Here is a 25,243-nt window from a genome sequence, read left to right on the forward strand (position 1 = left end):
ACTTGTGCTACGGAGACTTACGGCTTCGGCACCATTCAACTATTATCGGCAACCAAATTTCATACGCCAAATTCACGGCATTATTCTATCAAAACATTCAGATGATTCTTTGTTCTGTCCGCCTCCCACTGACGAGATTTCCGAGACTGAACAAACAATAACGCCAGAGATGTCATCAATTAAAATGAATACGCCTCAAAATGCGACTGATTTGGAGCTGCCGAAGAGATTCACCAGCAGTTCTTATGGCAAAGTTGCCGAACAGAATGAGGCTGCCGACAATAGTCACACTGACAAGAGATGTTCGCAGCGTTGTAAAAACGTTTCCAAAAGCATTTCACAAGTTTGTCGGTGTGAATCGATAGAGGATTTAGCAACGCATAAATGTTAACAGACAGACACGTAGTTTGTGTGCGTATGTCCGAGAATATTACAAAAGAAGCGCGCCATCGGCTTATAATGCCGAGAATACGTAAGTTCCCTTATGTTCTATGTAAACCTTATAGACCGCGGGACAAATATGCGTAGAACGGCAGTCAATCATTATAATACTAAATAAAAAATAACAGTTTTTAACAGACTGAAGGATTTATCTCCACTCCCCTATTATCTCAATGCCAAACTAGTAAATCAAGCATCTTTGTAATTTTTATTAATTGTGAAAAAGATGAAAATGTTAACACAGCAGCAAGTGTTATTGATTTGTAAAAAAAATGGTTTAAAAGAGCTCTATTTCGTATCAATCGTTTTAAGCTTGAATTTTTATGGAATTTAACACTGAAATATGTAATTGAAGGAAAAGCTACGTGAAATTGTTATGAATTACGTATTTTTTTCAGGATGGTTGGTTCGATCTAATTGGCTGAAAATATCTTTCTTACATACAATAAAAAAAACATTAATGAACGATTGGCGAATCAAATTCTCAGTTAATGAGTTACCAAAGAACTCTTATCTGAGAAGCTGACTTTGTCCCAATAGGGGTTTGATTCCAGACATAAGAAAAAGAAAATTAATCTTCTCTAATCATGAAAAGAAACAGTTATACACTAGAATCAAATACACACTTAAATCAGAATGCCGATCTCAGCTGTGCAAATCTCGGTTAAAGGTCGTTTGCTGACATCTAAGAAAAAGTGACGTTTTATGTCAGTAAACTTGACTTTTTTGCTGTCATATCACTTGAAATTAATTTGCTGATCGCTCAGCTGTGCAGATCTCGGTAAAAGAATGAAAATTAGTTAAGCTCAACTGAGTGTGTCCTTCACTGTACGAATGAGTGTCCTGTGGCATATTAAATCCACAAGATCACATAGGACAGTTATGTCCATTACAACATGTAATCTTATATATCTTTGTTATATCAACTTTCATTTGAAATTTGGGCTACCATCGAGCTTGAGTGAAAGAAAGTGCCTTTTATCATGATTATATTTGAAAATAATGTACTTCAAGGAACAAACATTTAAAATAAAAAAATTGTTCGGGATCCCTCAGTGGATTTTTTTGGGGAACACGTTGAATGAAAGCTAAAAACCTATACTTTCGAATGGTGAAAGATTTAGCTATGCATATTTTTTGTGATAATATTGTTCTACCAGACACGCCGTGTGATCATATTGGAAATGCATGGGACATATGTTATTAGATCGGTAATATACTACGGTGATTAATGTTTAACAACATTCATTGCTGCGGGGCAGATAGGAATCAGGTAATCACACCGTACATGCATCTCAGGCAACGGACACCCGTACAAAAACTACATACCTCACCTTTTTGACTTTCTAGCTTGCGAAATAGGTTCACATTGTTGTCGATTTCGTTACCGAACAGGCCCTGTTGAGCTTGCTGTTGCTGCAATTCCTGCTGCTGTTGAAGCAGCAGTCGCTCGTTCAGTCCATACCCACTCAGTGTAGACATGTTCAACGAAATGGGATGTTCCCACCTAAGTAGCTGACAGCGCGGCAGTTGGCGCTTCTCATTGCCTGGTCCCAGAACCTTGGAGTACAGATGCAGGTTGTTGTTCGCTAGCCGAGCGGGCGGTTTAGTATCTGAAAGGAGAAGGAGGAAGTAAGTTAAGCTTATCTAGGCTTAAAGGGTGTTTTTTGGAGGACATATCGATCGAAATGGAGATGTGGAACTTAGTATTAGATTACTTGTAATTGTAATTGCTCAATCCACACCCTGGCAGACAATTATCCGCCCATCTAGACACGGGCTGGGTGAGGACCTACCAAGCCTCCCCCGTTAACATGTCCTATACCGTTTAGCACACCGGGATCTTCCACAAGCAGGCGCCGGAATTAAAGCGGTCCCACAAGCTTCAGATACATTAAATCTCGAAAACTTATTCAAACAGACTCAAGTCAAAAAAGTATACAAACTTACTTTATCGATTCTACGTGTTTCGCAGACAAAATTCTACACATTTTGCTCTAAACCAACTCGATTTTTCACTTTTAGAACGTTTACTTTCCGGAATTACAAAACGACGAAAGTAAGATTTTCAACTTTCGCTACCTAACCACTACTTTCACCGCTCCGCTGTATGGAGAGACAAAGTGACTTAACCACGAATCAAAACAAAACACTACTTGAGCCGATTTTACACTGGTACAAAAACGTCGAAAGTAACTAAATAAATCGGCTTATCATTTTGTAATAAATTTTTTGTGGGAAATAACAGGAACTCCCTAGTTTTTGAATGCGAGCTTATTGTATGCAAAATTTAAGCAATGTACACGGCGAAAAAATGTGAAAAAGGTGATTCATTTTAAAACAGTTTTAGAAGACAGGTTGTGATTCTTCTGAATTAATTTTCTCAAAACTGTATGGAAGTTACTTACGTCGATTTGAAAAATTAATCGAGAAATAGATAGTCCCTCTGGCACTTAACCGAATGGCGCCCTCCGCTTCACCACTAGTACTGCCTCCCCACACGCCAAGCACAATATCGAAAGTAGCGCGTTGTATAGCAAATACAGTACACCACCTCCGACACTATGCCAAATGTACAGGAAAGACAGCACCAGTAATAAAGCGGAAGGCGCACCACTCGGTTCAGTGCCAGAGGGACTATAAGTATAACGAAGAAGAAATGAAAAGATAGTAGAGTTGGTTCGGTTATTTGATTGCTGAAACGAAAAAACAGAAACAAAGTGTTAACATTAAAACGGGGTTTTATAATTGATAAATGTATCGATAGTTTCTCATCTGTTACGTTTCCTTATCGTAGCGCTGTCGATTTTCCATCTCCAGGGTGTTCGTCTCCGCTCGAGCAATGAGGACCATGATGAAATGAGAATATAAAAATGTGAGCATTAGTGTTGATCTACTAATAGATTAATTTAAACTGCTTTTCATGTGCTAAGTAACTTTTAAACTCCTACTCAATTATGTTTTGTTGGCCTACACGTTTTATTTAGACACAATTTTTATTCAGAAAACTATTTGGATCCGAGATTTTAGGTGCCGATTGAGCATGTTTGATAAAACAAGCATCCAGTTTTCAGTTAAAGAAAGTTTAAGAAGTTGATGATTCTGTCATTTATACTAGCTATATACAAGAATTCACTGAATAAGTTTCAACGCGCGATTATAATACTTCAGTTTTTGTGCTGTTGTATTGGTATATGTAGTGGGAAACCAATCAGTTTGGTGATTCTAACGGTAAAAAATAGCACGACGAAAGGAAAGTTGATAATCTATCATCATTATGATTTCAGTCCTAATTTCATGATCCGTTTAATAAATTCCGCGTATGATTCGACAATTTTAACAATTTATACATGTGTATTCGAAGAAAACAGACTACAAGCATTTATTACCTTGCAACACATTCCTAAGTGATCAGATATTTATCATTTTCTACAGCCTAATTTAATAATACCTACATTGGTTGTAACAAAAATTTGATCTTGGGATGTTGATTTGCCTCCTAATCATAGTTTCGACAATAGTCACATGCTTACTATCCCTTATGGCAGTGTTGTTGATTCTATTGTCTATCGCTCATCAGTTTCGCGCCACCCGGCAGGGACTTGGTCCTATGTACCCAATACTCTGCTGTGTCTTAACTTCACGCAATACATTCTGTAGATGTGTGATACAGTTTGCGGAATATTATGATTTATCACTTCGTTCAGATGGAAAATTCTGTTATGGTACCATATTCACATATCAGATAACTCCCACCTGGAACGATGTAATACATCGGAGACATGTAGATTCAGATGTATGTATACGATCTATGCCTAGTTCGGCTCTGATCGACAGGCAATCAATGTATTCAGTTTTTCAACTAGCTTGAAGCGATGAACGTTTCAAGAAAAGCTCTCCACTATATCTGCTAGCAATCACCGGTCGTCGATAGACATTTCGGTTCTTTTCTGCTAAAGAAAGATCCGATTGTATGCCAAAGACTATGGCTCATGCTTTTCAATACAGCTGGAAAAACAAGAACTACACCCAGCACCAAATAGTACGTAACTATGAGGCGGACCGGAAGGTTTGATGAGCAATCCCCACCATGGAACTTAGTATTAGATTACTTTAGAAAAAAAGGATATTCCTTCAGCCCAAGGGAGCACGGGAAGACAAATGATCAAAAAGGAGGATATGTCCTCCCAAAGGATTTCATCTGCAATTCGTGGATTCGTGCAATTTGTGAGGGGACATCTATTCAGGATAAAACTTACCGCTCAGTACGTCACTGTGACGCGTGCTGTTCAAATCCTTCAACAGGTTGGTCACGTGCGATGTCATTGTGTACTCCAGCAGCGAATCTAGCAGCCAAAAGCATGGCTTGTCCAGGTGGGTCGAGTCAAGACAATTCGAGTCGCCATAAATGGCGATTCGACCGCCAACTTTACGATTGTCTTTCCCACTGGCAGCACTGTCGTTCGATTTGACCACCTTCGGCTGATCTGGCTGCAGCTTCAGCAACGTTTGAGGTACTTCCACCATAATTATTTTCTCACCGGTAAAGTTCTGCTTCTTTTCCAGCAACAGTTGACTGATCTCTTCGGGGTGTTGGATTTTCTGAATGTCATCCTGTTCTTCGTCTTCCAAATTTTTCAAACTACCAAAATCCGGATTCGTTTCGAAGTCTTGACGCTGCTCTCCGCCCTCGTTGGGAACATCGTCGTCGTCTGCAAATGATTTGGCGTTGAGTAAAATTCGTTTGTTGATGATTGAATCACGATCGATTTGGCGTTCTTCGCTGCGATCGGCGTCCAATTCTAAATTGACGCCGTTGATGAGATCAGGGTTTGGTGTTGCGGGTTGCACTTTTGAGTACGTATGATCGGTCTGTAGCAATCCAAGAATGGCCGTTTTTGCTCGAATTTTCTGCCTCTTCTCGTCAGGCGAGAGAATGTCCAATCCTTGATCGAACAAGTCCCTTTCGATCAAAATGGTATTGTTCCCAGTAGGAAATTTGATTATATTGCTTCCTGACGCGTAATACATGCGATGATCTCGCATATCAAAATATCCTTCTGATACTTTATCCCCTAGTACGATATCAAAATCACGGAGTAACTCATTCAATGCAGGAATGTTTGCTCCTCCCGTATCGGGCATCCACCATTGGCGAGTGTTTTCGTCGTAGAATTTGATCTTCCTCATGACGGTTGTGTTGTACCAATCGGCGAACACAATCACGCTCAGATCTCGCTCCAAAATATCGTTCTTTAGTTTAATAATCTCTTCGTGGAAGTATTCCTCCTCCGGGTCGACCAACAGCAATGTTCCATAATAACTGGCATTGAAACAGGTATACGGGGCACCCAGAACTTCAACGTAATATCCAGCGTTTCTTAAGTGAGTATACATGTCTTTGAAGTTTGTGTGAATGTGGTCAGCTCGCCAATCAAGAGGATCGGATTTAATTTTAAGATTATCCCGCGGAAGATATCCTGGCGGGTATCGCAGGCTATGGTACTGGTCCCACAAGATTCGTTTGTGTCGCGGGGGTTGTGGAATAATTTTCACTTTCAAGGGAAAGCTTACGGTTCCATTCCGAGGTTCATTCTCTCCCGGACCGGCTGGGCTTTGAACCGTAAGCGTAATGTGACCCTGAGCTAATCCTTCGAAGCTACGTCCCAGCTCATTCACACCGATGTGGACTGCAATCCAGCCCGACCATGGCCAAAGTTGCTCGGAATACGAAATCGAAATGTTCAACATTTGGCCATTTTCATTAGTGTATGGGTGCCACGTTGGACTATTTATCACCCTGCCAATCACTCCCATGCCGTTCAGGATAGTAACATTCGCTATAACCGGTGCGCTCGTGTAGTACAAACTTTGAGTTGTGTAAGGCCACATATAGTCCTCGGTAAAGTCCAGATAAGCTGGTGAAAGCGTTACTTTTGGTTTGTAAGTAGACAAAATCTTCATACTCTTCAGGATATTCAGCTTTCCGTGCCCTTGCTCGAACATGTTGTTTTCCGTTAGTCGCTGAGCACCTTCAATCAGTGCTTGTTTCATCGAGGCCGGATTGACAATATCAAATCTATTGATAACTCCACTCGCTAAAAGCGTAACTGCTCCTGCAACAACCGGAGAAGCCACAGAAGTACCAGAAAGAGATTTACAACCTCCGTTCAGATTACTTCCTTTAACTTGACTCCCATAAGTTACAATATCCGGTTTCATGCGACCATAACCGTTCGGAAGTTCCCAAGTGGTCATTCCACGTGAGCTGAACTTTGCAATGTTATCATTATAGTCCATCCCTCCAACGCCAATCACGTCCATCTGGTCTCCAGGATTGTTCAAAGTCCCATACAGTGGGCCATCGTTGCCAATGGCAGACACCATGATCACCTTATTCGCCGACAACTCCAAAACCTTATCCACGAACGGCTGATCCAGGAAATCTGGCCCTCCAATACTAAGATTCAGTACGTTGATCTTCTTCAAAATTGCATAATTGAAGGCATCCAAAAACCATGATGTGTAAGAAACCTGGTTATTGGTGAAAACTCGAAAAATGTGCAGCTCCGAGTCCGGTGCGAATCCGAGACACTCCTTCGAAGAAGCAATAATCCCAGCTACGAATGTCCCATGACTAACTCCGTCATCCAGAGTTTTCTCATTCGTCCAATTGGTCCGTTCCTTAACTGACTTGAAATGGGGATGGTTCTTCGACAGCCCGGTATCAAAAACTGCCACCTTCACCCCTTTACCGGTTATACCCATCCCCCAAAGAACATCCCCTTTCAGCAAGGAAGTTATCTGCCTCGGTATCGCCCTGAGTAAGCGACGATTCGTATGCCGATTTGCAGAGCCCACGGGAGGAGTGATCTGATGACTGACATCCGGTCTGCTATCGTTAAGCTCATTCACATCAGTCGACAGCTTTCTTTTGAAATTTCTGAACTTTTCGATAAACTCCATCACTTCGTCGTCTTCAGCCTCTTGCTGGGCATCAGCTATTTCGACATCGTCCACAATTTCCTCGTCCAGCTCTGCCTCGTCGGGTGAAACTTCTATGGGAACATACTTAAGGGTTCGGTGGACCATCCGTTGCGGCGATATGGATTTGATGGATGGGTGCGACCTGAGCAGATCTATCCCATCGGTTTGTGATTTGGGGTCTTCTTCTAATGTGATGACATCGAAATCGCTGGGATAGTCACTGATGGGATTTGATCGCGGTTGGATGCGCCAGTTTTTCACCTGCAAGAAATATAGACATAAGTTAGATCCAGGAAATAGTGAATGCATTAATTCAATGTTAAGAAAGGTAGTGAATAATTCCGTCCGTTTGTGGTGAGATAATCGAAATAGAAAAGACTGATTCCACGATTTTTTTAATGGATTTATCTTGAAGAGAATGAATTTTTGGGTAAATGGGAGCGATTCAAAACAAACAACGTTTGAATTCCCTACCTTCCTTACCATAAAAATAGAGTTCTGTTAAATTTTCAGCTTTCTAGGTGGTGATTTTATGGTGGCCCAAAGACGATGTAGGTTTGTATGGAAATTATTATGGAGAAACTTTGAAAAATGTTCCAATCACGTTAGAAGTGTAATATACGTACAAACTTATCATCTCATAATGAAAAATTATTCTTTAAATCCAAATGAAGGATGTTTCTGAAGGAACAAATTCATTATGAGTTAATTTTATATGGGATTTTTGTACATGTTTGCTGGGCTATAATCCCATATGAAGCTAAATAATAGCAAACAAACTTATGAATATCTCTTCTCCTATCCGTCGGATTAAATTGCTCTCTTCAGCAAATACCATCATTAAGGTTTGAGGAATGAGCTTTCACTATGGGATGATAAGTTTGTACTAACATTACAGTACTGACGTGGTCGGAACATTTTTCAAAATTTCTCCATAGTAATTTCCATATAAACCAACTTTGTCCTTGGGCCACCTTTAAATCACCGCCTAGGAAGCTGAAAATTTCACAAAACACTATTTTTATGATAAGGAAGGTAAGGAAGATATGGGATTTTCAAACTTTTTTAAATTTTGATAGCTCTAATACTTGGGTCACTTATGGAAGAATTTTTTTTTTTAAGATTTTTTTTTACAAATGCTTTTGAGCTATTGAATTTTACATTATTTCATTTAAAGATGCATAAAAGGACTTCTTCGAGTATTTTCCTAAACGTTTTTCAAAACATTCTCACAAGGATTCAAGAATAACTCAAAGATTATCTCTAGTACAAACTTATATTTCAGAGATATTTCAATACAGTTCGTCCACCTATTATACCATTTTTTTTTTTTCAAGAAGCAGTCTCAAAGCATTCGAGCGTCTTTTCCTGGGATTTCTTCCAGTATAAAGAAATACTAAATAATATTCTTCCAGAAAGAAATCATCTAGTTTATTTATTCTTTCTCAAGGATTTCATCGGAATTTCTGCAACGATTCTTCCAAGAACTAATCCAGAGAGTCCTGCGAAAAATCTCCAAAGATTCTTATGTAATTACTAAAATTTTCTCAGTACCTAAATGCTTCGCAGATTGCCCCAAATATTTTGCTATGATTCATCATGGTTCTTCAAGGATTCTTGCAAAAAACTATTTCTAAATTTCGTCCCTCTGATGCTTTTTTGTCAGTAGCGATAGGGGTAGTACTGGCACTTTTAATCTGCCCTAAGCTCCTTCCCAACATTTGCTTTTATAAGCCTCTATTGCGCTCATCACACAGACGTTCCTAAGCAATGTTGCTCAAATGGTCAATGTGTACCTTAGCAGCAATCAGCCCTTACCGTAGTTTTTCAGACTACTATCCAGAGGCGACTCGTAACCTCACTTTTTACCTGTTCTACGCATCTAAAAATGTCTTTTCCGGCAAATTGAGATCATAAAGCAAATATTAAATGATTGGAATCTTCCTTTCTAGCAAATCTTCACTTGATAGATGCAAATTTGTTGCGTGAGGTCAAGAATTTCTATTCGTGGAACAGGTAGATTTGAGGTTAGGGAATCGCCACTGCTACTATCAAACTATGATAAGGCCCGAAATGCTACTAGAGTGGTTAAAGCGAAGAACGAAATAGTTTTATTAAAAGGTCCTGATTCTTCATTTCATTCCATCACTCACTATCAGGCTTCCGAATTCTCACTCACTCTCACGATAATGGATTTATCCCTCACAGCAATTTTCAGCGATCAGCTGCCTTGCGATTTTATCCGTCCACAAAACAAAGCGAAAATAGATAATTGCACATTTCCGCAGCTGTGAGAAGTTTGTTTTCTCTTTCTCCGATCCATGGAGAATTTTTCCTGTATCCATCGCCACGAGCAGCAGTTGCTTTTATGTACCAAATTAACCGCTGCTTTCGTCAAGTTGGTGTGGTAGCATGGTTAGTGTGCACGCATCGCGGTTGTTTTTAGCAATGTTCTAGGTTCGAATCCCGTCGCCGGCACTAGTTTTTGTTTATCCACATAGTGATAATTCTCCGGAGCAGTTGGTGAGCGAAAATATGATGGAGTGAAAAACAAATTATCCACAGAGTGGAGTGATTTTCGGTTATCCACCATCGTAGCTCCAGGGAAAATTAGTGTGAGCGATAAAAGATGTTCACGTGAGGAAGCGAAAAAAGCATTCTCCTTACGTGCGAAAAATCGTAGATTTCGCATCATTGATACGAAAATTCAGAACCCTGCTTACTATAGACATTATCACGTATACCACCGAATATCACTCATTAACTATTGTAAAACACTTCAGATATATTATCCATTTGGTATATCACTTTTCACTATCACAACTACAAATTTTCATCAAAATTACATCACACCATTTTCATATAAATTCATTGTTATTATCATTTATCATCTGTTATCATTCATATTCAATTTATTTTTTTTATTATTTATGTTGCTGTAGAGTCATCACTATTCAAACTACGATTTAGCACGATTTTTACTAGCTTACAGTAAAAAAAATCACTTCGATCCATTCTTCTGCACTCGCTGTCATTATAAACACTTTTCTCATGCATGTGTGAAGAACTAGGCAAAAGTGTTTATCTTCAGAGAAATTATTTCAAAATATATTATGTTCATTGTTAAACTAGTAGGGTTCATATAATAATTATTTGTACATTCACAAAACTATCACAATAACTTCCAATGCCATTTTCAAATTTTCATCACAATGCATTTTTTCAAACATCATTTTAGCACCCTCACAATCACTAATTTTATAACGCCGAGTGTAACGCAGAGTTTCACCAAACACACATTCTTATGTTGCATTATAAAACGATTGAACACACGTTGGCTTCGAAACTTAACCACCATTACTGATTAGTACAAAGGATTGTACAGCTCGTGTAAACAAACTGAACCATCAACAACCAGCACTGGTTTATAAGTAACTAATGAGCCCTGGCGGTCCCTCCGTTCGAAGAGGACCTGATAATATGCCGAAATATATTAACCCTCTAATACCCAACCCCGCCTTTAGACGGGGTACACTTTGGAATTTTGTGTATTTTTTCATAGCTCGGAAATTAAAATGATTTTATTTTTGGCTTAAACCTTGACTCATAACACGCATATAACAAAAGTTTTTTTATGATTTTTGAAACTTATTTGTATTATTAAAAATTGTTTGAAAAATTGTATTCTTATATAACCTACAAATGCCTGGGATTCATTTAACGTGTATTATAAAAAATCGTACCTTTTATATTTTTCTACGATCGACCTATCACAGAAGAAGAGCCTGATGGTATTGAAATGATTTCAAAACTGTTTTTCCGTTAGTTACACGGAAAATAGAAAATGTTCCAGAAAAAAAAATTTAAAAATCATATTTTCAAAAGTATAGTAAAAACTCAATTTTTTTATTGTCAAAAATCAGTAACCAGAAGAGGCTTCAAGAAAAAAATTAAAAGGATAGGGATGTTCAAAAATAAAAATAATAAAAATCAAAAACCGAAATTCATAAATTTGCGAAGAAAAATAAATCATTGCCCAAACCGTGTTAGAATGATTTTAGATAACGAAAAATAATATTTAGATCGAAAACAAAAATTTGGGTATTAGAGGGTTAACAGGTCCTCCGCCTGAATGCAGCCGTTTCATGATAAATCATGAACCGTTAGAGGTGTGCCAAAGTATTGGTAAAGTGATATGTTTCACAGACGGGTATTATTATGGTGCACCTTCTACTTTGGCATCGTCAAACCCTGTGTTCTTGGCCAGGGATTTCAAAATTTCGTCCCTCTGATGCTAAAGCTAAATACAGTCAACCCTCCATGAGTCGATATTCAAGTGAGCCGATGTCATGGAAATATCGAGTCATGGAACAGCAATGCTATGAAATGCTGTTTGAGGGGACCATCATAGTAACCATGGAATTTGATTTTTAGTATGTTTCCATAAGTCGATATTGAGTAATGGAACATCGACTCATGGAGGTTTAACTGTCACTCGAAAATCAAATTTTAGAGATGCCCAACATTGAAAATTCGACCGTGTCCTAAGCTGACGGATAATCACCGAACAAACAATTTCACCAGAGATGCCACCAATTCAAATAAACACGCCTCAAAATGCGACTGATTTGGAGCTGCCGAAGAGATTTGCCTGCAGTTCTTATGAGAAAGCTGCCGAAGAGAATGAGGCTGCCAACAAGAGTCACACGGACATGAGGTGTTCGAAGCGTTGTAAAAACGTTTCCAAAAAGCTTTGAACAGGCCTGTCGGTGTGAATCGATAGAGGTTTGAGCAGCACATAAATGTAAACAGACAAACACGTAATTTGTCTGCTGATGTCCGAGAAAATTACAAAAGAAACACGGCATTGGCTTAGACTGCCGAGAAAATTCCCCTATGTTGTTGAGACTGAAAGGAGCGCCATTGCTATGATTTTATAGCCAATACTTAAGATACCTCTTATATGAGTATTTTTTTCATCATTTTTTTCAATTACGCTTCTTTTTTTAATCCATAGATAAGCAAACACTATACTATTTATAGCATAAAGAATAAACAATAAAACAATTAATTAAAAATGTATGCCATTCATTGTGTGAAAACTGTTATTATTAACTTAAAATCTTGAGGCTCAATCAAATTTTTGGTAAACAGACTTAATCATCGCCTTCCCACTACTTCAATCGACTATTAGCATAGAGTATTACCGTAGGGGTAATTGGGGTAAAACCGACACCCTTTCATTTTCCATGTTTTGAGCAGATTTCCATGCAGTTTACACCACACTCTATCTCTAGTTGTAAAATGTTGTGTTTCGAATGACATTACAACTGACGCTACCAATAAATTGCTAAAATAAACATCATAATCATATTGGAAACGGCAGTTGTATTATTTCACATGTGATTTTTTTTTAAATTCATCATTTGTTCTGAGTCTGCATTATCATTTACTATTATTTCTCAGATACAACTTGAAAAAGAATGTAGTTTTTAGTTTTTCGACAGCTGAAAACGCTATTGAAAAAAAAAATATGTCCACTCGGGGTAAGATCGACACTTTCATTTCGGGTAAAATCAACACCTTTCTTTGCTTCATAATCTAATTTCAAGGAATCCTCCAGTCGAAAGACATTCTCTGTAATTCATGTATGTCTTGTTTTTCGAATTCTAGTGTAGTTCACGGATGGCGGACTTACTAACATGTATGATACTTTATAGCTTGCCACAAGCTATCAATAAATATTAAAAAAAAATCTATATTACAGTCAACTTTCGTTCGTTGCACTAAACTTGTAGCCCACTTAGTGAAAGACTTTCACTAATTGGGCTGAGTTTCGAGCTGTCAAATAACATAGAACAAAAGAAAAACAGAGCTACCAACATTGATAAATTAAGTCTTATGTCAGAAAATGACGTTTGCCTTCGTTTTAGGTGGGCTATAGCCCAACTAACGGGATCCCACTTAAAGATAGTGCAACGAACGAAATTCAACTGTAATACGTTTAAACTTATTTGATCAAATATGCATAACTTTTTATCAATAAAAGTTGAAAAGCAAACGAATTTGAAATGTTTTCACATAAATTAATCGTATTGTTCATTTACAGGGCTGTTACAAAAATCTTAAAATCGTATCCGCGAAAATCGCGACTTCAGAAATTCGATCCGCGCCTAAAAAAAATCTGTTTCATTGACATGTTTACTACTCATTATAAAAAATGCGTAAACATGGTTGATCAAAAACTAGTTTGTAATGGTACTAAGTGATTATTTTTGCCTTATTTCAAAGTATCTATAATTGAGTAAGATAAGTTGGTATAAGGATTTATGTCAACACTAAGGGTAGAGTTAAATAAATTATGAAATATATTTAATTTACTCCAGTTGCGCCACTAAGCAGGAAAAAAGGTAAAAAGCGGAAAAATACAATAATTCGGAGAAAATCGTATTCAACAATATCACTCGAAATTTATTCGTTATCAACCTTTCAATATATTTTTTATAGAAACTCGTGCAATTTAATACATAGTAGTGTCACTACAAGCAGAGAGGAGGCCTAGTTTGCAACTATACTTAAAACAATTCGATATGATCTTTGCATACAATAGAAGATGCAAAATGTAGTTATTAATGATAATTTAAAAAAAGAAAAACACACACAGTAATTTCACATTGTCAATTAGAAGCATACAAAACCTTAAATTGCTATTTAAATTTCGATTTTTCTCTCATCTTTACACTACAGTATTGAACAAAACATTTGCAACTTTTTCGATTTTCCATACAAAATGACCAACTTTGGTAAGCTAGATCTCAGTTATTTATGGGCCGATTTCAACCAAATTTTTATAGGATATCAGACATAACTTGAATTTCAACATATATTTTTTAGTGGTTTCTCCAATCACAAGTTTAAAAGCAGTAACGGTATGACTAAAGTGATTTTTTTTGACGATTTTCTATAATTGACATAACTAAACATGTTGAAGTCACAGACAAACAGACGTCACACTCTCATCATTGTCCATCAACCACCTTTTTAACGATCGATTCAAAAATATGGTAGGTGGCCAATCCGCCACCCGCAGCGCTCGCATCGTTTTCGTTCGCGTTTGACGTTTGCACACTACCGCCATCTGTTAACCCGTCGGCTAAATACAATAATGTTAGCATTGGGCGCACATGTCCTCGTGACTATGATTTTGATCGAGATTTGTTCTAAGTGTTACGTCTGTTTGTCTGTGTTGAAGGTATAACTTCAGGGTATCTTCAGCAAAGTGTAGAACAACATGAACAAGTTTGCTGAAGACAGTTTTTGTGTAGGGCTGTCAGATTTTAAGATAAATAGTTTTGAATTTCTCGTCAAAATGTCACTTTAATTAAATCGTTATTACATTTTAACACGTTATTGGAAAAAAATTTCAAAAATATATGTTAAAATTCAAGTTATGTCTGATGTTCTGTGGAAATTTCATTCGAATCGGTCCATAAATAACTGAGATCTAGCTTACCAAACCGCGTCATTTTGTATGGAAAATCGAAAAAGTTGCAAATGTTTTGTCCAATACTGTATATTTTAAGTGGTGATGTTATCGAGAGCGAAAAGATTGCCATTAATAAGATTAGATCGCCAATACTGTATTTTTTATTTTTCATGAAATACATGTGTTGCGGCCGCTTAGAGAGTAGTTTAGTGGAACTGGCGACACTGCCATCTGCAAGTCGGTTACTCGATTATGCTTTAATTGATAGGTAGTGTGAAGGAATCGGTTGGAGAGCAAGTGTCTCTGGAAGTGACGATTGTGAAACTATCATGTAAGCTACTAAATTGTAATATGAATAAAAAGAAATGAATTTAAATAAATTATTTCAGCATTGAAGCTGACGTTACGCATACGCTGCTCTCAATATGTGTTTAATTGAATTAGAGACGACTTCTCCCAACAAAGATAGGCAAACACCATCATATTATTTAAAAAAAAATTGGTTTTTGTTTATGAGATGAGGACAGTTAAACAATAAGTTTGAAATGCATGCCATTCATTGTATAAGAACTGTTTTTATTTTTAATAAACTTCAAGTCTGAATACTACTATTATTTTGAGCGATTTCACCAGGTGCTAACTTTTCAGCAAGTATTTTGTGCTGGTGATTCAATCCTTGCACTGATTTTAAAACCAGATCTTAAAACGGTTTTATGGCGATCAGCATAAACTGCAAGAGGTTTTATTTAGTTATACAGTGGATCCACAATTAAGAATCGCCCACAATTTATGAATCAGCTGACTTTAAATGACAAAATGACAACAAAAATCAACACAAAACATCACGTAAACAATTTTACTCAAAATAAATTATAAGTCAAAATATTTCCGTGATGTTTTGTGCTATTTTTTACTGTTATTTTGTCCTTTAAAGGCAGCTGATTCATAAATTGTGGGTGATTCTTAATTGTGGATTCACTGTATTTACATCAAATATTGCATTAATTATACATACAATTTTTAGTGCTGCTTTCTATTAACTTCAAGTAATTTGTATCTTCTAGATTTACAATACTTATTCTTCACTGACAAAACTCTTAATTTGACTGCGGAGCTATCTATTGTTTTAAACTTTTCTATCGATCCTAAGATTTCATGGGGTAACCAACTTGACTGCAGCGCGAACACTCAACCAGAGTGTCCGCATATTAACCGTACAAATTTTGAAGGCATGCATTTATGTAATCAAGCTGAACAAATTTAGCATTCCTACACGGTTTATTATTTTGACATATTATATTCATGATCAGTAAATTTAACACAAATCTGATTTCAAATATTTTAAATCCAAGTCAAATGTGCTGAGTGGTCATTTCCTAAGTGGGACATTTTCTAAGATTTTTAACGGAAGAGAAATGTCCTGCAAACATTTGAACGGTATAATTTTCTATTTCTCAAAGTCAAGAACCTATAGATTGCCGTCAATAGAATAGAATTTTAGATTATTGTCATTAAGAATTTAGGGAGGAATTATCTCTTGATTGACCAGTGACCCTCGAGAAAAATGACTCCAAATAAAATGAAAACGATTTGCAAATCAAATGTTACTGCTTCTTATATTTCCCTGAATAGTATTTTTGATACCAGTAACTATACTTACTGAACTTTACTGCTCTCAAGGAGAAGACTTGGATTTTCTGTTTTAAATAGAAATTTCCTAATTATGAAATCACGGCTGTATGTATATAACTGAAATTTTGTTGCATGATTTGAGAAATCCGCGATTTTCGCGACAGACTTGTATCCACCCGCGATTTTCGCGCTTGGCTGGCCAAATCCGCTACAAATCCGCGAAAATCGCGAAATCCGCGAGAATCGCGAAATTCGCGCCTGTTGTAACAGCCCTGCATTTACGATCTGAGAATATTAACACTCTTCTGTGTTTTTATTCATAACCAATCATACGTCACATCTTTATCTTCGTAAACATTCCATGAACACGAATAAATCATATCCATCCCAAGTGACAATTCCACAGCAATTTGGCATTCGTGTGGATTTATTAATGTTTTTTTTTTGTAATTTCTCATCGTAATAGGCTGTTTTTCATCATGCCAATCTGTCATGAAACGGCCTACTTTCCTGCAATGAGTTATGCAGTGCGGGGATAGTCATTACGCAACTGAAACCAGTGCTGTAATGATTCAATACGCAACGCTTTTTCGTTACGCAACCGTTTTGAGTTGCGTAATGAATCATAACACGACATTTTTTTCAGAAATTGTTAAATGTTGGTGAATGCATTCCGATATAATTTCTGATATCCTCAAGTGGTCTTCTACGAAATTTCAAAAAATGTTGTACGTAACTCGTTGCAGAACTCGATTTTTACAGCACTCGTCGTAATTATCCTACTCGGCAAGCTTCGTAGGATAAATTTACAACTCGTGCTGTAAAAATTATCATTCTGCAACTTGTTCCGTAAACTACTATTATGACTGTTACTAGCTAGAGGCGGCATTTAACGTTGCTAGAAGATGATATTTTGTAAGTCGGCTCTTAGTTGTTTTCAAAACCTTTTAGAGGAAAAATATAAATCAAAATTTTGTGGCTACAAAACCAGCTTTATTGCAGCATATAATAACTCATTGAAACTGCATGTAGTGACTGAATGACACTTATTTGTTGCGGCTATGATAAAAGATTGATATCATACATCTTGTTGTCATAAAAGCTGCTATTAAACTGATTGACTTGCACTTGTATGTACCTTATGTATTCCTCTTAGATCAATATTTGAACTCTTAAGATGCGATAACACCATGAGCATTGCGAATTTATTACTCACTACACCAACATAATATTGTCCCCGTCGCGAAATTACACAAAACACTTATTGTCTATGCAAAAAAGTGAAACTATAGTTTTTATGAAATCCATTTTCATTGTTTTGGTGTATATTCTTCATAACAATTGTCAAACTTTGTTGAATGCTGCTTGGCTACCACTAAAAGTGAAAAAAGCTGAATCATCTTCAATGAGCATTTATTAAGGCAATTTGACATGCACAAATGCCGAATGATACCATTGTGCTCTCATTTGTGAATTTATGATGACAAAACAGCATTTGTCGATGATAACTTGTCAATTATGGTTCCGCTATATTAATTTCACTCCGTTTGGCACAATTTGACTATTTTCAAATCCAATCATCTTCATTGAATTGATTATAAAATACGATGGTATGATGGTTAAATTGATCAAACATAATGTAAAGCACATTTATTGCCCAAACAAACCAAGAACTAATGAATATATTTTATTCATCACATGGGGATTTATTTTAGCAAATGCTTAAAAACTAAAAATATACAACTCTCAGAAGGGGCACACGCAATTTTGCTTCTTTTTTAAATTTCTTTATTAGTATCATTCCAAACATTACATTCATTTCTTATATCTAGGTGTTCTGTGTTATTAGACAACACTATCATCCTAATTTGGTAAAACAAATCTAAGATTTTATTAACATTTTGTTAACAACATATTACATTTCATTTGCCGTAGCAGTTCAGATTTTTTACAGGTGAGTTGATTTTACCTGCTTATAAGAGAAAAAAAACGCTTTGAATATACTTAACCTAACTTAACCTAAACATATAACGCATTAATCGTGGCAATAGAAGATTGTAACGATTTTTGCCTGAAATTATTAATTATTTTATTTGACATTTGTTCCAATGTTTCAACATTGGATATTCTATGTAACTCATTGGTACTATACCAGGGAGGAAGCCTCAGAATCATTTTCAAAATTTTATTTTGAATTCTCTGCAGAGCTTTCCTCCTGGTATTACAACAGCTAGTCCATATTGGTACAGCATACAACATGGCTGGCCTGAAAATTTGTTTGAATATCAAAAGCTTGTTCTTAAGACAAAGTTTTGATTTTCTATTAATAAGTGGATAGAGACATTGTACATATTTGTTACATTTGACTTGAATGCCCTTTATGTGATTTTTGAAAGTTAAATTCTTATCTAGCATGAGCCCTAGATACTTAACTTCATCTGACCAATTTATTGGAACCCCTCTCATCGTGACAACATGTCTACTTGAAGGTTTCAAATAAAGAGCTTTTGGTTTATGTGGGAATATTATTAGTTGAGTTTTGGAAGCATTAGGAGAAATCTTCCATTTTTGCAAGTATGAAGAAAAAAAATCCAAACTTTTTTGCAATCGACTACAGATGACACGCAGGCTTCGTCCTTTGGCGGAGAGGTCTGTGTCATCCGCAAACAAGGATTTTTGACATCCCTGATGTAACTCAGGTAAGTCAGATGTGAAAATATTGTATAATATTGGTCCCAAAATGCTGCCTTGAGGAACACCAGCTTTTACAGGAACTGTTTCAGACCTAGAGTTCTGATAATTAACCTGAAGTGTACGATTTGACAGATAACTTTGAATTATTCTAACAATGTATGTTGGAAAATTAAAGTTTTTTTAATTTTACGATCAAACCTTCATGCCAAAGACTGTCGAATGCCTTTTCTATGTCTAGAAGAGCAAGACCAGTAGAATAGCCTTCAGATTTGTTGGAACGGATCAAATTTGTTACACGTGGTCGAATGTCAATGGCGGAATCCACACTGTTCAATTGCAAAAATTGAATTTTCATTGATCATTCTGTTCAAAATGACCTTTTCAAAAAGTTTACTGATGGAGGAAAGCAAACTGATTGGACGATAGCTAGAAGCTTCTGCGGGATTTTTGTATGGTTTTAAAATTGGTACTAAAAACATTTGTTATTCATATCAACTAAGAATGATAAGCTATTTTCTGGAAGTTTCTTGATGAGGATGTAGAAAATTCCATCATGGCCAGGACCTGTCATGTTTTTGATGTTTTTAATAATCACTTCTTCCAAATCAGTCTCCCAGGAATTTTCGAAAAAAAAGTCCTGAGTAACTATTTCTATTGGACTAGTAAGTCCAAAATTGAAATTGTGCGCGCTATCAAACTGCATAGCAATTTTTTGAGCTTCTATTTTATAATAATTTGTTTTCCTCTTTTAAAGCTGGAATATGCTTCTGAGGTTTTTTTGTTTTAATTTTAGATAATTTCCAAAAGGGCTTAGAACCAAAGTCCAATTAAAAAAATTCATTTTCAAAATTTTTGTTTCTCAATTGAGAAATTATTTTGCAGATCCGGCCAAATAATTGTCAAAAAAGCATTGCGTAGCTTATCAGTAGGAATGGTTCTGTGATGTGTTGTGATAATTTAGATCATATTTTTGTTTTTTTTTTTTTTTTTTTTTTTAATGAGCTGATTCATTGTGGGTGACAGAACTGAATAGGGTGGCTGTAGTCGACTACCAGCGTTTATAACAATTTTCGTGCCCGCATTACTCCATATGGACATGAAGCGATTGTCACATTACTTTCAATTATGGCTCACCTTCGATCCATTAAGCGCCGCCTGGATGTGTTTCTCCCTCGCCGCTCGCTTGTAATACCCATCGAACTGGACGATGTACTCATTCTGGACCACATTGGTCGCAAACTCGACCACAATCCGCTGAGGTCCGCTGGTTCGCTTTTGATTACCGATTTGGTTCCCCTCCCCATCACAGCAATTGCGACCCGGATCAGCATTAGCATTTGTTACGTTACTTAACTTGCCCGAGCTTACATTTTGATTGACTTCCCCAAGGCCTCTACTACTACTGCTGCTATTAACGTTTACTGAATTACTACTGCTAAAGCTATTGGTTATATTTGTACAATCACTAAACAGCAACAAAAGCAAGATAAGGATACATCTGATAAGCAGATTCCCTATAGCTGGAACTCTCATTTTAAGCGCACTGGGAATTTAACATTCCCTCGATTACACAAGCACTTCCTCCTTCTCCTCCAGCAGCCCCGTTCCAGAAATGGGAGGAGGGTTTCTTTTTCACGAGGTGCTTCCTTTCGCCAATCCGTCAATCTTCGAGAAAACTATCTTCCGGATTACGAAACAAACATCAACAGTCCACTAGGCGTACGAACTTCAGCAGCATTTCCACGTTTTGTCCCATCGCACTTCGACCGAAATCAGAATCGTAGTCGGATGTTTTTTCTTCGCCATTTTCACCCGTTCGAATTAATCTACGTCGACTTTCTCCGCCTGGTAGAGAAAAACGGCTGGCGTCGCAATAAACGGCATTTCCGCACTTGGGCAGCACTCACATAACTTGCTTCGTACTTTGGTGGCACCAGTTAAACTAATTTCGACGGTTGGGAACAACACGGGGCGCGGGATTTTTCACAGTTTTATCGCTCGGAACTAAGATAAAAATTGCGAAGTTGAGACGTTCTTCTGCGATGGGTTGCTTTTGATTCATTATTATTATTATCCCACGCACAGTCAGTTTCTCACGCACACACTTGCGTTTAAGGGCTGTCAAATACAAACGAGGGGCGTGTCGATGGAAATCATTATTTATTTTTTTTACAAAAAAGTCAAGACTAACAATTCAAAAGGCCTGATCTCCAAAAAGTAAACAATGCGAAAAACGCAATCTTGTTTTGTCAAACAATAATTCAAATTTATATTATGAATTTAAGCATTGTATGTTATTTTATCGTCCAGAAAGTCGATGGATAAACTCATTTATAGCTATAAATATTTATTACTATCATTTTAGCAAAAAAATCCTGCTAAAAAAACGAATCAAAGGAAATGAGGCTTTTATTTCACCAAAAGCTGTTGAGCCCTTTTGATTTGTGCCCATAGACGCCGGCCGACGCTGATGAGGCCTGTGAGTTGATGCCTTTGTTTACTTTGAAATGTGTTGAGGCCTTCTAGTTGTGGCTTGTTTTTTCATCATCTTCAGATGTGGCCTTTTTAAAATCATTCAAAATTGATGATGAAATAAGAAAATTGAAGTGTAGAAGAGTGTTAAGTAGTGAAATAAAGTACATGGAGATCCCTAAAGCACGAGAAGATTCGTGCGGTCGATTAAATATGTGATTGATTGAATCCTTCGTCATCCATGAACATTATGTATGTACACGAGTTTGTCGTCGAGAAAATGTATGGAAATATTGGTTCAATTGAAATAATATTGCAATGGATCACTGAAGGTAGTTTTTGCAAGTGCTCACCGCATCAAAACAAAAGCGCCACTGTATATGGGATTTAACATTGTGACATCATTGCTGTTCTGTCAAACACCCACCCACCCCCTCTAGCGTTATGAAATTTGTGAAATGGCCCTAAGGAAATTGTAATATATACCCAGACAGTGAATAAAAGAGAGGAGCTGACGTGGTAGCAATATCAGTCAGTAGCCTGCGGTATGGAGGAATAGCCTTGTATTTTGTAGTTTTATTTCAACATAATCTGCATCTACTTAGTGAATTTGGAACGTTTTTTGCAATCTACATTGCAATTTTGATGTTTGTTTAATAGGCCTCAACTCGGTTTCCGTCAGATAAATAAATGAGGCCTCTTCGAGAAAAGGCCGCATTTACGATGAATATCCTGGTTAGCGGAAAACGAGATGGGGCCTTTAAGAAAAATGTTATTTTTTCAACTTTTACACATATTTTTAAATGACTATTGTATGTTTTAGTAAGATATACACTAAAATCAGCAGAAAACCGATTTGTTTACATTTTGGACCTTTTCAATTGTTGGTCTTGAAGTGATAAGCGGAAATAAAATGGAATGATTTGGCAACAATCCAGCAGTATTGAGTTTGCTCGGCGTCGAAAATAATAAAAATGTATTTTGTTTCGTTCACAAATGGACTATAGATAGTTTCGTTCGGAAAATGGACTATAGATAAACATACCCGGATAAAAAATATAATACGAAAACAATATAACGTATTGCAACAGTATCATTCAATATATTGGAAATACAATACAGTATATTGTAAAATTACAATAAAATTACAGTACAATATATTGTTTTGAACAGGGCTGGCATCAACTCGCACAATGCGCGCAAAGAGCAGAATTTAGCCACTGCACAAAGAGGAGACAGACGCGCGCAAAGTGTAACAACACGAACACAATGAGGGTGCGCAGTAGGGAAGAGAGTGAAAGCGATTACGCAAAGATTGATGCTGACGGAGTGTGTTGGCAAAAGATGCTCAAAGTGTACACAATTTGGCTCTTTTTGCCTTATAACATGGCCCATTAGAGTGGTTCAAAAAATCGTTTTTGCTCCACACCGCTTATTCGATTCTAGATTAAATTCTGAGTGTCCTCCCAAAATTTGAGCTCATTTGTATGAAAACTGAGATTGCACAAGCCCTTTAAAGTTTATATGGGAATTACTATGGGAAAAGCAAGCAAACCATTCAATCGGTCATAGTGTTTGCCCATGTGCTCTTGGGGAATAGAACTACGTTGATACTGTGAGATACAATAATCAGCTACAACTTTGCCGAAGACCGTTTTCAAATCGGACGACTCAGTAATTAATTGTTGATTTGTATTCAGTCACAAATTCTTCAGCAGTACTCATTTAACTTCTGAACAGGCAACATTGCTGCACCTGGCGCGAAAGATAGCACGCACAAATCATGGCTACTATGTTTTACTGCAAATATTCAGTGGTGCCTGCAGAACAGCCCAATAATTATAGCCAAAGTTTTACAACCCATTCAAAAATCAATAACTAATTACTGGGATATCCGATTTAAAAACGGTCTTCGGCAAAGTTGTAGCTGATAATTATATTTCACAGTATCAACTTAGTACTATTCCCCAAGAGCACATGGGCAAACACTATGATCGACTGAATGAATTGCTTGCTTTTCCCATAGTAATTCCCATATAAACTTTAAAGGGCTTGTGCAGTCTCAGTTTTCATCCAAATGAGCTCAAATTTTGGGTGGACACTCAGAATTTGATCTAGAATCGAATGAGCGGTGTGGAGCAAAAACGATTTTTTGAACCACTCTAATGGCCCATGTTACATGGGTATTTTGGAACGGGGCCGCCGAGTAGATGACCGAAATCGATGTCCGAAGTCGTTTTGGAATCCAAGATGGCGACTTCTGAAAATCACTTCAAACCCATGCAATATGGGTATTTTTGGAACGGAAGTCGCCATCTTGGATTCCAAAATTAAGTCGGACAAACCGGAAGTCGCCATCTAGGATTCTAAAACGACGTCGGACATCGATTTCCGTCAGAGGCGCGTCCACGTTCGAAATCATGGGTAGGACAAACGTTGGAAAATATGTTTTGCGCAGTGAAGCTAAGAAAAATTTTAATCCCGCACTTTAAATTGAAAGTTATTATATTTGAGGAAATTCTACTGTTTCCAAGTGTTCTAACGATATTTTCAGGTGAATTTTTTGCTCAACAGAAAAAAATATTATAATTTTTAGAAGACTGTTTTTTTTGACTCCAATACAATTTGTATAAAATAAAAAAATAGCTGAAAAAACTTCAAAGTAGATTTCTTTAAAACAAGGTTTTTGTCACTGACCCCTTTGCTTCTTTCTCCCTCATTTTCATGCCATTACTCCAGATATAACTCCGGAAATTTCTGAAGGAATTCATTAAGTGATTATTTCTCAAGGAATTTCTCCACGAATTTTCGTAGAGAATTTCTCGAACAATTTAGTTTAGGATACCTCAAGATTTTAACCTAGATTTTCCCAAGGGAAGTACAGAAATGGAAAATATCCGAAATCATTTGAAAAAAATCTCTGAATTCCTCCAAAAACTTTTTGAGAAGAAAGTCTTTAGATATTTTTTCAAACACTCTGAAATAAACCTTTGCGAATTTCCTCCGAAGAAATTTTGAAGAATTTGTTTTGAATATCTTCTAGAGTAACAACTGAAAAATTCGATTTAATACCAGTGAAAAAGTATCTGGAAGAAATTTTAGGATAGTTTTGCAAAATAAATCAAACAGATACGTAACGGAATTACTGGAGCTCTTAAGGATTTACTGGATCAAATTCTGGAGATTTTTTTTTAAATCATCCTTTGGAAAATCGCTGGAAGAATTAGTAGAGAAATCTCTAGAAGAATTTTTGGAGGGATCCCTGTAGGAGGCATCGAAATTATTTGAATTTAAATTATTATGAAAATTCCTGAAGCTTTTCCTCAGGGAATCCGAGAGGAAATTCTTGAAGAGCTTATTGAACCCGTTACAGTCTCTGAAGGTTTCTTTGGAGCCTGTACAATTTTGCATTAGGAGCCAAGTAAGCCGAATAAGTAAAACAGAGACTTAAGATACCGTTTTGGATAAACTACTCTAATCTATTTTGCATCAGAAAAAATAGACTTTCATTCAAATAGAAAGCAAGTCTCT

The 25,243-nt window shown here is 36.8% G+C and overlaps 1 protein-coding gene across 2 annotated transcripts in view; it reads right to left on the bottom strand.

The window, feature by feature from the left end:
* Nucleotides 1–21,320, bottom strand: part of LOC5578190 (membrane-bound transcription factor site-1 protease) — a 28,156-nt gene extending 6,836 nt beyond the window's left edge. The window contains exons 1-3 of one of the 2 annotated variants that reach the window (XM_021850093.1): nt 20,375–21,319; nt 4,701–7,689; nt 1,776–2,054 (exon numbers count right to left, since the gene is read on the bottom strand). In XM_021850093.1, coding sequence (XP_021705785.1) covers nt 1,776–2,054; nt 4,701–7,689; nt 20,375–20,773 — 3,667 coding nt within the window. In that variant the 5' untranslated portion in view covers nt 20,774–21,319. Of the gene's footprint in view, nt 1–1,770; nt 2,055–4,700; nt 7,690–20,374 lie in introns of both variants that reach the window. The other variant, XM_021850094.1, reaches the window with a different exon arrangement.
* Between the last annotated feature and the right edge of the window lie 3,923 nt (nt 21,321–25,243).

The sequence above is a fragment of the Aedes aegypti genome, chromosome 3, assembly GCF_002204515.2.
Source record: "Aedes aegypti strain LVP_AGWG chromosome 3, AaegL5.0 Primary Assembly, whole genome shotgun sequence".
Classification (NCBI taxonomy): Eukaryota; Metazoa; Arthropoda; class Insecta; order Diptera; family Culicidae; genus Aedes; species Aedes aegypti.